Source organism: Sus scrofa, chromosome 12 (assembly GCF_000003025.6).
Source record: "Sus scrofa isolate TJ Tabasco breed Duroc chromosome 12, Sscrofa11.1, whole genome shotgun sequence".
In the NCBI taxonomy this organism is placed as follows: Eukaryota; Metazoa; Chordata; class Mammalia; order Artiodactyla; family Suidae; genus Sus; species Sus scrofa.
This window is the reverse complement of record NC_010454.4, coordinates 23,516,239-23,529,465: the sequence shown is the minus strand read 5'-3', so window position 1 is coordinate 23,529,465 and position 13,227 is coordinate 23,516,239. Positions and strand designations below refer to the sequence as shown.

The 13,227-nt window shown below is 58.4% G+C and overlaps 1 protein-coding gene across 11 annotated transcripts in view; it reads right to left on the bottom strand.

Moving 5' to 3' along the window:
• SRCIN1 (SRC kinase signaling inhibitor 1) overlaps nt 1-13,227 on the bottom strand; it is a 77,074-nt gene that overhangs the window by 42,095 nt on the left and 21,752 nt on the right. For 8 of the 11 annotated variants that reach the window (XR_001299583.2, XM_021067072.1, XM_021067076.1 and 5 more), the window contains 2 exons: nt 4,895-5,196; nt 1,185-1,283 (listed from right to left, as the gene is read on the bottom strand). Coding sequence is in view for 10 of the 11 variants with exons in the window: in XM_021067072.1 (XP_020922731.1) it covers nt 1,185-1,283; nt 4,895-5,196 (401 nt within the window). In the remaining variant the exon portion in view is untranslated. The remainder of the gene's footprint in view (nt 1-1,184; nt 1,284-4,894; nt 5,197-13,227) is intronic. The other 3 variants (XM_021067074.1, XM_021067075.1, XM_005654018.3) reach the window with 1 other exon arrangement.

The window sequence follows — 13,227 nt, the reverse complement described above, 5'->3', positions numbered from 1 at the left end:
TCCATCTGCTCCCTCTGGGGTGCGCACCTGTCCTCTGGCTTATCACCATCCCTGCCCTAGCCCCACCTCCACCTCCAGTGCACACGTGGCCATCCCATTTGCGCATCCAGCCTTGGAAGGAGACACACCTCTGTTCAGTCAAGATCCGGCTAAGAGCCGCGAAAGAAGTGGGCTGGGTGCCCTGTGAGTGATGCCAAGCATGCCAATCGGTAGCGAGACTTGAGATACACTCAGCTTAAAGTCCACGCTCTGGAGCCTCGTCTTCTCCTAAGCTGTCCCATTTTTCCTTCTCTTCATTCTCCTCGAAAAAGTCAAGCCTCGTTGCCCCTCTCCAGGGGGAGTGAGATACAGGAGGAAGAGAGAAGAGGGCATCTATGTGACTCACTGGCTTCTCTGCCACCATACCTCCTCTGCCACCTTCAAGCCCAGGTCCTCCCTGGGCTGTCCCTGACCTGTTGACTCCCTAACCTCTCCTCCCCTGTGCGCCTTCAGATGCATGTTTGCCTCCCACAGCGACATCCAGGCTTGAGCTGGGAGCCCGAGCCCTTTTGGATCCTGTCTCAGGGCATCCCTGTCCATCTTTCCATCGGGGGAAACTGAGGCATGATGAAGAATCCGGAACTAAGTTCAGAACAAATGGCTAGATGCCAAGGTCCTCGTCAGAGTTTGAAACTAAGCATTGGACGTAGCAAGAGGGGTGGGAGAGAGACGTCATGATGGACTTCCTGATGGTGAGACACCAGGGGAAGGTTGGGTCTGCTTGGAGATGGAGGGGAGGGGGGGATGGAGGAATGAGAAAATCTGCAGTGGGAGCTGGGAATTGGGAACAGGGCACAAGAGACTCCTGAAAGCCAGTGGAGTGAGGGGAGAGAGAGGGACTCCTTTTTAAAGGAGAAACGGATTTAAAAAAAAAAATTTTTTTTTTTTTACCCTGACCATTCCCCCTCAAAAAAAAATTCCTTCCGCAAAGCCAAACTTGGCCACAGGTTAGAGGAGGTAGCGGTGGAATCAGATAATGAAAGGGAGAGGACAGGGCACAGGAGTCTCCCGAAGATGGGGGAGGGCTCTACGTAAGAGAAAGGGATGCAAAATGGAAATCCTGGGTATCCCCCCTCCAAAAAAATCCCCCCCAAAGCCCAAGTCTGCCATGGGTTTGGGGGGCGGGGTGGAGGCGGGTGACTCACCTGGGCCGGCTGGCCAGCCCCGGAGGGGGCGGAGTCGCCATGGAGGTGGGAGCAGAGGGAGCTGAGGAGGCACACGGGGTCCACGGTCCAGCCGCCAACCTGTGTGTGCGAAGGGGGGGACACCCCATTAGGGGGAGCGGGCAGGAGCCGCTGAGGGGGGGGCTGTGATGGGGCAGGGGTGATTCCTGGGACAAGTGGGGCACAGAGCTCATACCGCAGGGGGACCCTGCCACACTGGCTGGCTCCTTACCAAGGCTGGGTCTCTCACCAGGGCCCTGGGCCTGTTTCCAGGTCCTTTTCTCCTGTCAAGCTGGGGCGGGGGGCGGGGGGAGCTCCTTGAGGCCAGGATAAGACCTTTCCTGACAGATACCCGTGAAGTCAATGCCTGACTGCCTCTCTGTACCCTCCAAAATGGAGCTGTCCCTCCCCGCTCCCCTCTTCCTGCTCTTCAGCCCCATCTCACTGAAGATGTCACCTCCTACCCCATAGACATGGGACCACTCTGCAGGGGGCCTCGCCCCAGCTCGCCTCTGCCCCCATGGCACCGACTTCTTCCCTGCTGGCTAGGGGAGGCGACGCTTCTTCTCCCCCACCACACCTAAGGCTCAAGACCCATCCCCTTCTGATTCCTCCAGGTCCTCTTCCCCGCCAGCATCTTCAAAGTCAGCCAACTCTCATTTGGTCACCCCACACACATTCACAGAGCCAGCATTAGGCTTAGGCACCAAGCATTCAAGGTAAGTGAAGCAGCCTTAGATTCTACCCACTTCCACCCTAAGGGAGGGAATGAATGAATGAATAAAGGCATGAGTTTGTGTATGAGTGCTCTAGCTTTGATTCCTCTACTAAGGTGTGTTTTTGTTTCTGTTTGGGGGCTGCACCTGTGGCATATGGAGGTTCCCAGACTAGGAGTTGAGTCGGAGCTACAGCTGCTGGCCCAAGCCACAGCCATAGCCACGCGGGATCCGAGCCACGTCTATGACCCACACCACAGCTCCTGGCAATGCTGGATCCTTAACCCACTGAGCCAGGGCAGGGATCAAACCCCCATTCTCATGGATATTAGTTGGGTTTGTTACCCCTGAGCCACACAGGAACTCCCATTTACTAAGTGCTACTCAGCGCCTGCTCCGTGCCAGTGAACATGCCAGACACAAAGGGGGCCCTCAAACACACCCACGTCTTCCCTCACAGCCCTGAGGCCCCTTGAGGCCACCCTCCCGGCTGTCTACATGACTTTTCTGGCCAAACCTCCCCAGACAGGCCTGCAGCCCAGGAGTCCCGGTCCCTCACCATCTCCAATCTCCTCAACCCCTGACACCGGCTGTTACCTCCTCAAAGCGTGAGAAAGGAGCTCTCCACACCCTTGGTACCCACTGATCCTGGCCCATCCCGGCCCAATGGCTGTCTCTCTCTCTCTCCCCTTCCCTCCCAACTTTGGAAGGTCAGGGGGCCTTCCTGCTGGGCCTTTCTCCTCATTCCCAGTTCCTTCTCCCCATCCATCCTGGGCCCTCCCCGCTCTCGGACTCCATTCTGTTTGGTGACCACTTCTGCTCCCCAAGTCCCACGTCCATTTCTGCCCAGATCATGCTCAACCTTCTTCCTGAAGCTGTGATGCCTTCAGAGTCTTGAGCTGTAGGTTCGGTGCCTGACAGACATCCTTGTGAAACGCCTAACCCCCTCTCAAATGCATCTCCCATATTCCTGTCCCTCCGCAAACTTTCTCTTTCAACCCTCTTAAAAACACCCCCTGCCTCCACCGCAAAGCTATCAACATCTCCCCACCACCCAGGTTTTTCTGTCTTTGCCTCTTGGATCCAGGCAGCAAACAAACCTTGCTCATTTTCTTTCCACCCCACTCCCACCCCATCCCCTTCCCTTCATCCTCGCAGAGAAACTTTCTTCCTCCTCTCCTTCCCCTGCCTCCATCCCTCCCCTCTTGCCCCCTCTTATATATCACTTATATGCCAGCTAATCTACAGACAACCATGGCCCTCCTGGTCACCACTATTTGGCCCCCACACCTCCCGCAACCTCCCACCCCGAGCCTTCTGCATCAGGAAGGTGAAGTTCTATGTGGGTCCCCAAGCCAACACTGGCCTATGCTCCATTCCTACCCTCTCCCTACCTCCTAAAGCAGCATTCTCTTCCACCACAACTATTCGGACCCTCTTCATCCTTCTCAGCCTAGTTGAGGTACCTCCTTCTCCAGGAAGCCTTCCCTGACCAGGCCTGTCTACCTGATCTCCTCTCTTCCAATCCCTCCTCCAACTGACACTGCCCCCCCTTTCTTTTTAGGGGCGCACCTGAAGCATATGGAAGTTCCCGGGCTAGGCGTTGAATCAGAGCTGCAGCGGCTGACCTACACCACAGCTCGCGGCAAGGCGGGATCCTTAACCCACTGAGTGAGGCCAGGGATAGAACCTGTATCCTCATGGATACTAGTGGGGTTCTTAACCCGCAGAGCCACGACAAGAACTCCCTGACTCTGCCCCTTCAACTTAAGTTGAACCATCCTCTCACCCCATCTAGATCACCAGTGCCTCTGAACAAGTGGGCCAGATCTCTCCCATCTGCAGCTATGCTCCTGGGAGGACTCCAGAGCCGGAAAGCAGTAAAAGCTGGACAGAATCAAAGGTGACATCAGGGGCAGATAAGGGACCAGAGATGCACCAGGGTGTCCTTGTTCCCTCCAGTGAAGATGGGGGTGGGCACACTCGCCCCCTTTCCCAGCCACGCCCAACGGTACTTGGAAAGGGGGACAAAGCCAGACAGGAGTGGGTGCAGGGACTGGTATCTCAAGGCTTGACCGAAAGGATGCTGAGGGGATGTACCATCCTCCCCTCAGCCCTTTCTCCCAGAGTGGACAATGCCTGAGTCTCGACAGCCGACATGCAGCAGCCGTCAAGGCCCCTCACCAAAGTGACACTGTAGGTAGATGGCCAATCCCAAGAAAGAACTTTCCTACCGGCAAGACTGCCATACTTGGATGCAGAGAGGCATCCAGGAACCCCAGGATCTGGGAGAGCTTTACCAAGGAAGCAGTGTACCCCACAGAGAAACAGACAGCTCTTGGACCAGAGGTAGGAGCCCTGACTCCTGTCTAAGCCTTCCTGAAGACCAAGAGAGAAACCAAGGCACAGAGAGAGGAGTCCTCTAGCTCAAAGTTACACAGCGAGTCTTGGTTTGGGGGAAGGAACCGAGTGGGGGAGGGAAAAGGCCCCAGGAATTCTGGGCTCCGTTGGCTGGGACACATCAGACCCAGGCTTCTGAAGCTCCCAAGGCCTGACCTTCCTTTAGGGGCCAGATCACAGAGGTGCCGACCCCAAGGTCTCAACTCCACAGGCTGAATGGATGCTCAGATTCAGAACAGTCAGTCCAGGAGGCTGTGCCCTCCTCCTCCCACCACTCCCTCTGCCGCCTCGGAGACAGCCTTCCTCTGCTCAGTCCAACAGCCTGGGATCTCTCTCTCTCTCCCTCTCTCTGCCCGGTCCCACGCTCCAAGTTCCAGGACCGCAGGCAGAGGTCTGTAGCTGAGCCCCACCCACTCCTCTCCAGGCTCCAGAAAAGGCTGACCACTGCGGTTCCTGGACTTGCACATTTCCCCTCTCTGCCCCAGACCCCCCTCGGAATCAGGATGAGCCTGGGGAGGCGGGGGGAGCACAGGTCAGACCACCCCCGCCCACAGCCCACCGTCCGGCCCCACTCACCTGCTCCCGCATCCTGTCTTGCTGACCCCGCAGGGCTAGGGCGTGCTGGGGGTACTTGCTCTTCAGGTGGTCCATGAAGGCATCGCGCTTGCGGTCGGCATCGGCCTTCTGGAGCCCGCTGAGCGCCTCCAGGCTCTGGGCGGCGATCACCGTGTGCCGCCGCTCGGACGTGTGCACCAGCCCCACGTTGGAGAAGCGCCGGCCCCCGCTGCCCCCGCTGCCCCCGCCCCCCAGGGTCCGGTACTCCCGCGGGTACTCGGCATCGTCCGCAGACAGCATGGGGGGGCTGCTCCGCTCTGGATCTGCGAGAAGGGAGACGGGGGATGGCGGCGGGGGTCACGATGTGCCCAGCCTGGGACTGCCCATCCCCCACTGGGGTCACTGCGAGGAGGGGGGGCAGTCAGAGGACCCTGGGGTAAGCTGAGGCAGAGGCTGCCCACCGCCCACTAGGAGCAGAAAGGGTAGAAGGTGGGGGTGGGGTAGAAAGTGAGTCCAGTGCTGGGAGAGGATGGGGAGCCAGGGCCGTGTCCAGGTTTCTGCCCTTCTGCCCCTGGGTTTGGACGGTAATGACTGATGGTGACGTGCTGCCCTTTAAGGCCAAGGAAGGGTTGGAAGCAGGAGTCCTGGGCACCTCCTTAGCCTTACAGCCCCTTCCTCCTTCTTTATGCTGAGGCGATGGGGGGGGAGGGAGTTTCCATGTAGATGCTTCCTGAAAGCTGTGGAGAGGAAGCTGCACTGTCTTTCTTTCCAGAGCATTCTTGGGCTGGGGGTGGGGGGGTGGGGGGGAGCCTCCTCCCCCAGACGAGCTTGGAAAGGGGCCAGGACTAGGAAATACGCCAGGGGATGGGGGGAGGGAGCCTGTGGATGAGGGCAAAGATCACCCTCTGGGTTCCCAAGGAGATGGAGGCCCTGGGGCTGGGGCACGGGACCCCCTTTCCCCTCCCTCCCCAGAGACAGACAGACAGACAGACAGGAGAGGCTGGGCACAGAAAGGACAGTGAGAGATGGATCGGAGACAAACTTAAAGGAAGCAGACAGAACAGCTCAAGCCTTCCCCCCTCCCCTGTCAGACCCTCCGCCCCCCTCCCTTCCTTCTGTCTCCTTTCCCAACGCAGACAAGTTCAAGATCTATAAGGACGCACAGGGGACAAAGGACAGTACAGAAGCGGAAAAAAAAGAGTAGGCCGGGGGTTGAGGTCTCCCCCCACACCCTCCAGCCAGAGTCCTGGCTGCCCCAGGCCCAGCTCTGCCATATCCCACCCTCCAGCCTCAACGCTGGCCTTCTCACAACCCAGCAGGGGACAGTGGTTCCAGAGTGTCACCCACACCTGGGTGACGGGGTGGGAGAAGTTGCTTGGGCTTACTTGAGCCATATTCCTGGGCATAAAACATATGTGCCCTTTTCCTTCATCCCCAGAAGTCACCCCCATTGAGAGACAAACACCCCCCCCAGCATATCCCTGGCCTCACAAGCCAACATCCTCAAAGCAGCACCCCTAAGGGTCACTAGGTCTGGGGGCCATCAAACCCTGTAGCAGACGCGGTCGCCCTGATGCAGGGGCTCATTCACAGGGCCGACTGGGGCAAAAAGAGAAGGGGCTGAGGTTGGTGGGACCCAGCCAGGTTCCTTTGTCGGCCCCCTCCCTCCACGTACCCACTGGTCATCAAGCCCACTGCCAGGCCTCTGTCCCCTCCTGTTCAGCACAGGAAGAAAGAGGAGATTCAGCCACAGTCCAGGATATGCCACCCCTTGCTGCCCCCTCCCTCCCTGGGCTGTGGCCAAGGCATGGAGATCTTGGGGATAGACCCCCCCCCACCCAGAGGTCCCAGCACCTCCCATCAAAGCCAAAGGAAGAATGGCTCCCTTGGACACAGGGCTCCACAGCTTCCAAGGGCCTTCAAACCTCCCAACACCCTGGGTGCGGGGGTATGACTGCGGCCCCATTTCCGAGATGGGGCTCCTGAGGTCAGAGGAGCTTGAAGTCGAGTGACATGCCCAAAGCCACAGTGAGTGGGAGACGCCAGATTTGAACCCAGTATTTATAGGCTCACCTCACCCCCTCCCACCACACCCTCCTGGCCAAAAGACAAGTGTTTCCTGATGGAACCATGACACCGCCACCAGCACTGGGCATCTTCCTTGTCTGGTTTACCTGCTGTCTTCCCACCTGGCACTGGGTCTGGGGTCCTTCCCTCCTCCCTCCCCCAGGCGGTGTCCCTCTTACCACAGTCACAATCCTCTGCTGTGCTCCTCAAAACGGGGTCCAGATACACAAGAGGGGGCTGTGGAAGGACCACTGTTCCATAGTTTAATAGTTATGCCTTTATTTTCATAAGAATTTTTACAAAACCAACCAGAAGGTCCAACTACTGATATCATGGATACGTTCCTGGGAAGGTAGTGAGATAAGATTTCCTTTTAAAAAAATTTAGGGAGTTCCCGCCGTGGTGCAGTGGTAAATGAATCCGACTAGGATCCATGAGGTGGCAGGTTCGATCCCTGGCCTTGCTCAGTGGGTTAAGGATCCAGCGTTGCCGTGAGCTGTGGTGTGGGTCACAGACGTGGCTCGGATCCCGAGTTGCTGTGGCCCTGGCGTAGGCTGGCGGCTACAGCTCCGATTGGACCCCTAGCCTGGGAACCTCCATATACCGCGGGAGTGGCCCTAGAAAAGGCAGAAAGACAAAAAAAAAAAAAAAAAAAATTTAGTAAGTTCAAAGTGAGTTGACCAAGAACATAGGGATTAAGAGTGCAAATGTTCCTTCAGAGGGAGGAAGTTCCCAAAGTTGACCCCCGATTGAGGCTAGGAATCCTGGGGTCATCTGTATTGTATTGTATTGTATTTTTACGGTCACACTCACAGCATATAGAAGTTCCTGGGCCAGGGATTGAATCTGAGCCACAGCTGCGGCAACCCACTTTAACCCACTGCGCAGGGCCGAGGATCGAACTCACACTCCACAGCACCCGGACCACTGCAGTTGTGGTTTTTTTGTTTGTTTGTATTTAGGGCTGTAGCTGCAGCATATGGAGGTTCCCAGGCTATGGGTCCAATTGGAGTTGTAGCTGCCAGCCTACGCCACAGCCACAGCAACGTGAGATCCAAGCCACGTCTGCGACCTACACCACAGCCCATAGCAATGCTGGATCCTTTGTTAACCACTGAGTCATGACGGGAACTCCATGCAGTTGTATTCTTAACCCACTCTGCCACAGCGGGAACTCCCCCCAGGGTGACCTTGATGGGGACCTAGTCCTTGCCCTTGAGAAGCTGGTGGCAACCCACGGTGGCCAGCAAATATGGCCAAAAGGGAGTGACCTGATAATCATCTAGAAGAAGGAGGGCCAGGATGGAGGTCCTCTGGGTGCTGAAGAAACAGCCCCAATCAGAGGCAGGGGGCTGCCTCCCATGACCCTTAACCTCTCTCTTCCACTCCCCCTCACCACCAGCTGGAAGTTTACAACCTCATGGGGCACAACCGAGCAGGAAAAGACCCTCCTGCCAAGCACCCTGGACACTCTGTAGTCCTCCTTTTGCCCAGGGTGGGGTGAACTCTGCCCAGGGCCTCACTGCTGGAAGCCCAGCTCTAGAGCCCAGTCTGAGCCCTGCCTGAACGGGAGGGATCTCCCCTGTGCCAGCCAGCCAGGCTCACTGTGCCTGCCAGGGCTCCGGATATGCATAGGTGCCCTGGGAAAGGTGTCCAATTCTCATCCGCCCTCCTGCCCTTCTGCCCTCCTGGACCCAGAAAGGATGCTCATGCCCCCTCACACCGTCCATGCCAGCTCCTCCTTCCCTGGGTCCTCGGGTGGGCGTCTCAGTGCATCCACGGTGGGGCAAGCCGTTTGCCAGCCTGAGAGGAGCAGGGACTGTGGGAAGGTTCCCAGGTCACCCAGGCTCTCCCAGGTCAGTTAAAGGAGCCGAGACAGAGCCGGCAGGAGGGGTCCAGGTTGCTAGAGCCTGCAGCGGGGAGGCGGAGGCTCCACACAGGGGACATATGCCACAGCCTTTTTGATGACTACGGCCCCATAAATCAGTGCAGGGGAGGGGGCTGCATCAGGGCTCACCCCTCAGGTGCCCAGGCAGTGATGGAGGGCAGGGTGATGGTGAGGCAGGAACTGGATTCTATAGGGGGTGGCAGAGAGAGAGGAGAGGTAGCCGAGACAGTCTGCTCTCCCTGAGGCGTGGGGGGCTTTGGCCCGAAAAGCTGTAGAGTCTGTTTAAGATCCTTTGAGATCCTTGGCTTCATTTAACAGAGACTCGGGGAAAGAGGTGAGGTGCCTGCATAATCCAGGAGTCCCAGCCCCCTTTCTGTCAAGAATTCTCCCCTCTCTGCAGGGTCCCAGTGGCCTGGGACTCAGGGTTGGGGGCCATCCTGTTACCTTTGGGAGAAAGAGGCCTTGGAGGGCTCTGAGGGCTCAGACATGAATTTATGCTGAGCCAGCCCTGGGCACTTGAGGTCAGAACATTGGGGGAAAAAAACCAGGCCAGAGACACCCTGGGTTTAGAGTCAGCTCCTTCCTCGAGGGGCCCCCCAACTAAAGGTTGGCCATTCCTTTAGTCATCCATTCGGTCAGCCAGCCTCTTCCCTCTCAGAGCCTCAGGGTGCTAATCTGTAAAATGGGGATGTTGGCCTCTAAACCTTCCTGGGCCCTGGGGGAGGAGCTGGCAGGACATTGAGGAGCAAGCGCATGGTTTGGAATTAAAGACACTCCCTGACGTGGTTCTGCTGGGACAGCGGACCAGCCTTCCCATTAGCCCTGCACCTGCTCCAGCCACCGCCAAGGCCCCTCACCCTCCCCAGACTGAGCAGCCCAGTAAAAAACCCAGCAGATAGCTTCCTGGGTTAGAGTTGCTAGACTGCTTGAGTCTAGCAAGCAGTGGGCTCTGGGCACCAGCAGCTCTGAGCAGATCGATGCTTCTTGTTTACCGGCAGGGGGCTGGTGAGGGATCTATCTGGGCAGGGGTCTTGTGTGTGTGTGTAGGGGGGTGATTGGGGGGTAGATGAGACAGGGAGGCTTCGAAGGGGTTGCAGGACTGGGTTCTATCGGGGCAGAGACATAGGCAATGGAAGGCTGTGAGGTGGAGAGGCAGGGGGCTCTGAGGGCAGAGGAAAAGTGGGGAGACCCTGGGGGGGGAGCAGAGTTGGGGTACACTGCTGGAAGGGGTGTTGGGACTGAGAGCCCCTGTGGGATGGGGGCTGGGGGAATCACAGAGATAAGCTGGGGTGGGAGTGTTTGCATCTCTCCAAGTATCCTCAGTGTGCAAGACCAGCTATAATGAAGCTGGGGTTTGAAGCTTCAGGGGTTTGAAGCTACGGGGTTTGAACCCCAGGACTGGTGAGATCCAGATAGAATGAGGGGGAAGGGAAGAGAGGGAAGGGGGGGCGCCTCTGGTCACCCTCGGCGCAGCCTTCCCAGCCTGAAGAGACTGAAGCTACGGGGTTTGAACCCCAGGACTGGTGAGATCCAGATAGAATGAGGGGGAAGGGAAGAGAGGGAAGGGGGGGCGCCTCTGGTCACCCTCGGCGCAGCCTTCCCAGCCTGGGCAACCAGGACGTGAGCCCACCAGAGGCTGGGATGACCCAGGGAGCGGTGGGCGCCCCCCAGTGGCCGGCTGCGGATAAAGGCGCAGGTGCTCAGGAAGAGAGCGACATTGTTATTTGTTCCCGCAATTCCAAATTCCACGCTTATTTATGAGCCCGATTTATTTTTATCCTCCACTGCATTCTTTTATATGAGATCACAGTAACTCATGATGAGAATTAAGATCCCAAGGTTTGAGTGACACTGTCTCATTAGCCACTGAGGCCCTCCCCACCTGGCGTCTTTATCCCAGATGTCGCCAGCTACTCTGTCCTCTGGCTGCCACTGGGCAATATTTACCCATGACATCATCTCCCAAGGAAGAGGGTGTGGAGGAGAGCGGTGGGGAGGGAGAGGGAAGAAGAGAGGGGAAGGGGAGGAAGTAGACGGAGGAGCAAATACAGAAAAGAGAGGGCTTCTCTGAGAGCCCTGCAGCCAAGACCGGGAGTTCAGGTCCCCAGCTCTCTCTCTCTAGAGATGGGGAGGCTGCACGAGGCCCCTCCCTTGGGGACCTGAGAGACCTCACACGCGTGCCCCCATCCACTGCCTGGGGCCCACAGGGTCCCTGGGCTGGGCTAGATCCCAGTGAAGCCCACCAGCAGGGCAAGGGAAGGGGTGCATGGAGATTGCCGGAAGGGTGGAGGGCCGGGCTCAGACCCCAAAGACCTTGGCCTCCCTGCCCCCAGTCATCACACACACTTGAACACATGCAGCTCAAGCCCCACCCCCTTCAGTGCCACCAACTACAGCCAAAGCGAGAGGAGCCCAAGTCACCCAGAAGGAGCCCCAAGGCGACTGCCACCATCGATTGTGCCTGACAACTCCATCCTGCTGGGCAGTTGCTGCGGTCAGGAAGCACACTGTGCTGGGAGGTCAGAGGCCAGAGGACAAAGGCCAAGCCTGGCAGAGGCTCCAGGAACCTGGATGAGGTGAGGGGATCATCCGTCCACCTCCCCGCTCCTCCCCCCATGGAGAAACTGGCCTCCCTGTCTTTGGGCACCCTGGCGCTGGGCTCTCTGTATGCCCGTGGCCCTCACTCCGTTGGCTGTCTGTCTGTGGGTCCTTGGAGCAGAAGCCCATCTGTGTCTGTTTTCTCAAACCATCTTTTCCGCCCCATACCACAGCAACCAAAGTCATTTTCCGGGCAATTGCCTTTCTGTAAACATTCCTGTGTAATATCCCCCCAAATTGCCAATGCCCAGCACCCTGTCGAGTCTTCCTGTCACTCCAAGCAGAGCCTCGGAGGTGGGGGCGGGCGCTGGGATGAGGGGGGATCAGAGGGGAGGAGGCTGCTGCACTGAGGATCAAGGACAGGGCTTCACGTCCCCGCTCTCAGCATGGAACCCCCCAAACCTGCCCCCCTGGGTCCCCCTTCCCTCGCAACCCAGACCCACTTCCCCGAAGGTCAGGCCTCCTCCAGAGAGTCTGTCTGGGTGGGGAGGGATGACAGAGAAGAAGGGGGAGGGGAGCCCATGGAAGAGACGCCTGCGAGGAAAGGGAGACTTGAAAGCATGGGGGTGATGGTTAGACAATCAGGGTGACTTCCCGCAGCCTGGGAGCAGGCGGGCAAGGCCAGGCAAGCCGTCATCCTCATGTCCCCAGGGAAAGCAGCTCCCCGGTCGCCCAGGCGTGAGAGGGAGGATCCAGAAGAGGGACGAGGCCAGGCGGAGCCCGTCCCCACGATGGATCACCACCCGGGCCAGGTGAGAGGGTATCAGAGGCAGGACGGTCCTTGGCTGCTGACACCCGTGTCCCCTCCTCAACCCCCAGCACTGACCGACAGAGCCACGGTGAAGGGCCTGGGGTGGGTCCGTTCTCCCAACAGTACAGCAGGGAAACCGAGGACCAGGGAGGCTGAGTGAGCGAACAAGTTGCTGTGTGGACCCCCTTCCCCAGGCTGGTAGGTGAGAGGGGGGCTGTGGCCTGTGACGCCCCCTGGATTCTTCTACCCTCATACCCAGGGAGCCCTGCCACCCCCCAGCCCCCAGGGAAGCTGGGCATCTAGATTCAGGTGGGGAAGTGGGGTGGGGACCACAGAGCCCCAGAGGGAGCCAGGAGGCAGGGGAGGGCGCAGGGCACTGCCAGTCACCACCTCACACGGGCAGAAAAACACAAAGCAATTTGTGCAGATTTAAAACCCACCGAAGGCCACTTAGTTGGTAAACGAGTCAGAATCTAATTAAAGGACCTCGACAGGGCTGTGGGGAGGGAGAGCTCACCTGCCTGGGTCTCAGCTGCTCCCAGCAGAGCTTCTGGGGCTTTCCCCAGGGAGAGAGAATTTGAGAGAGAGGGTGCTGGGCTCCCTGGGGATAGGGCGGGCGCTGTCCCAGCCAGATGCTCCCCCCACCTCCCCCCCCTTGCTTCCTTCTCACCCGTCCATGGGCTGACTCTGTCCTGCAGATTCTGTCCCCTCGCTCAGACTGGGAGCCCCCGGGAAGGGGCCTCTTCCCTCAAAGGGGGCACATTCCAGGGCAGGACCCACGGATCCTCCCTCAGGGTGGGACAAGGTGGGACAGGGTGGGACTCCTTTGTCTGCCCCCTTAGACTAGGGACCCCCCACAGCCAGGCCCCTGTCTCCCCCATCAGACTAGAGACTCACTTAGGTCGGAGCCTTGTCTCCGTGTCCAAAGGACTGGGCACGACCTGTGCCTCCTCCCCGAGGGCCCTGTTTACATCTTTAGATTAGAAGCTCCTTCAGGGCAAGGCCCTCGCCTCCACCCTCAGACGGGGGGCCCCTTGTTGGCAGAGGCAC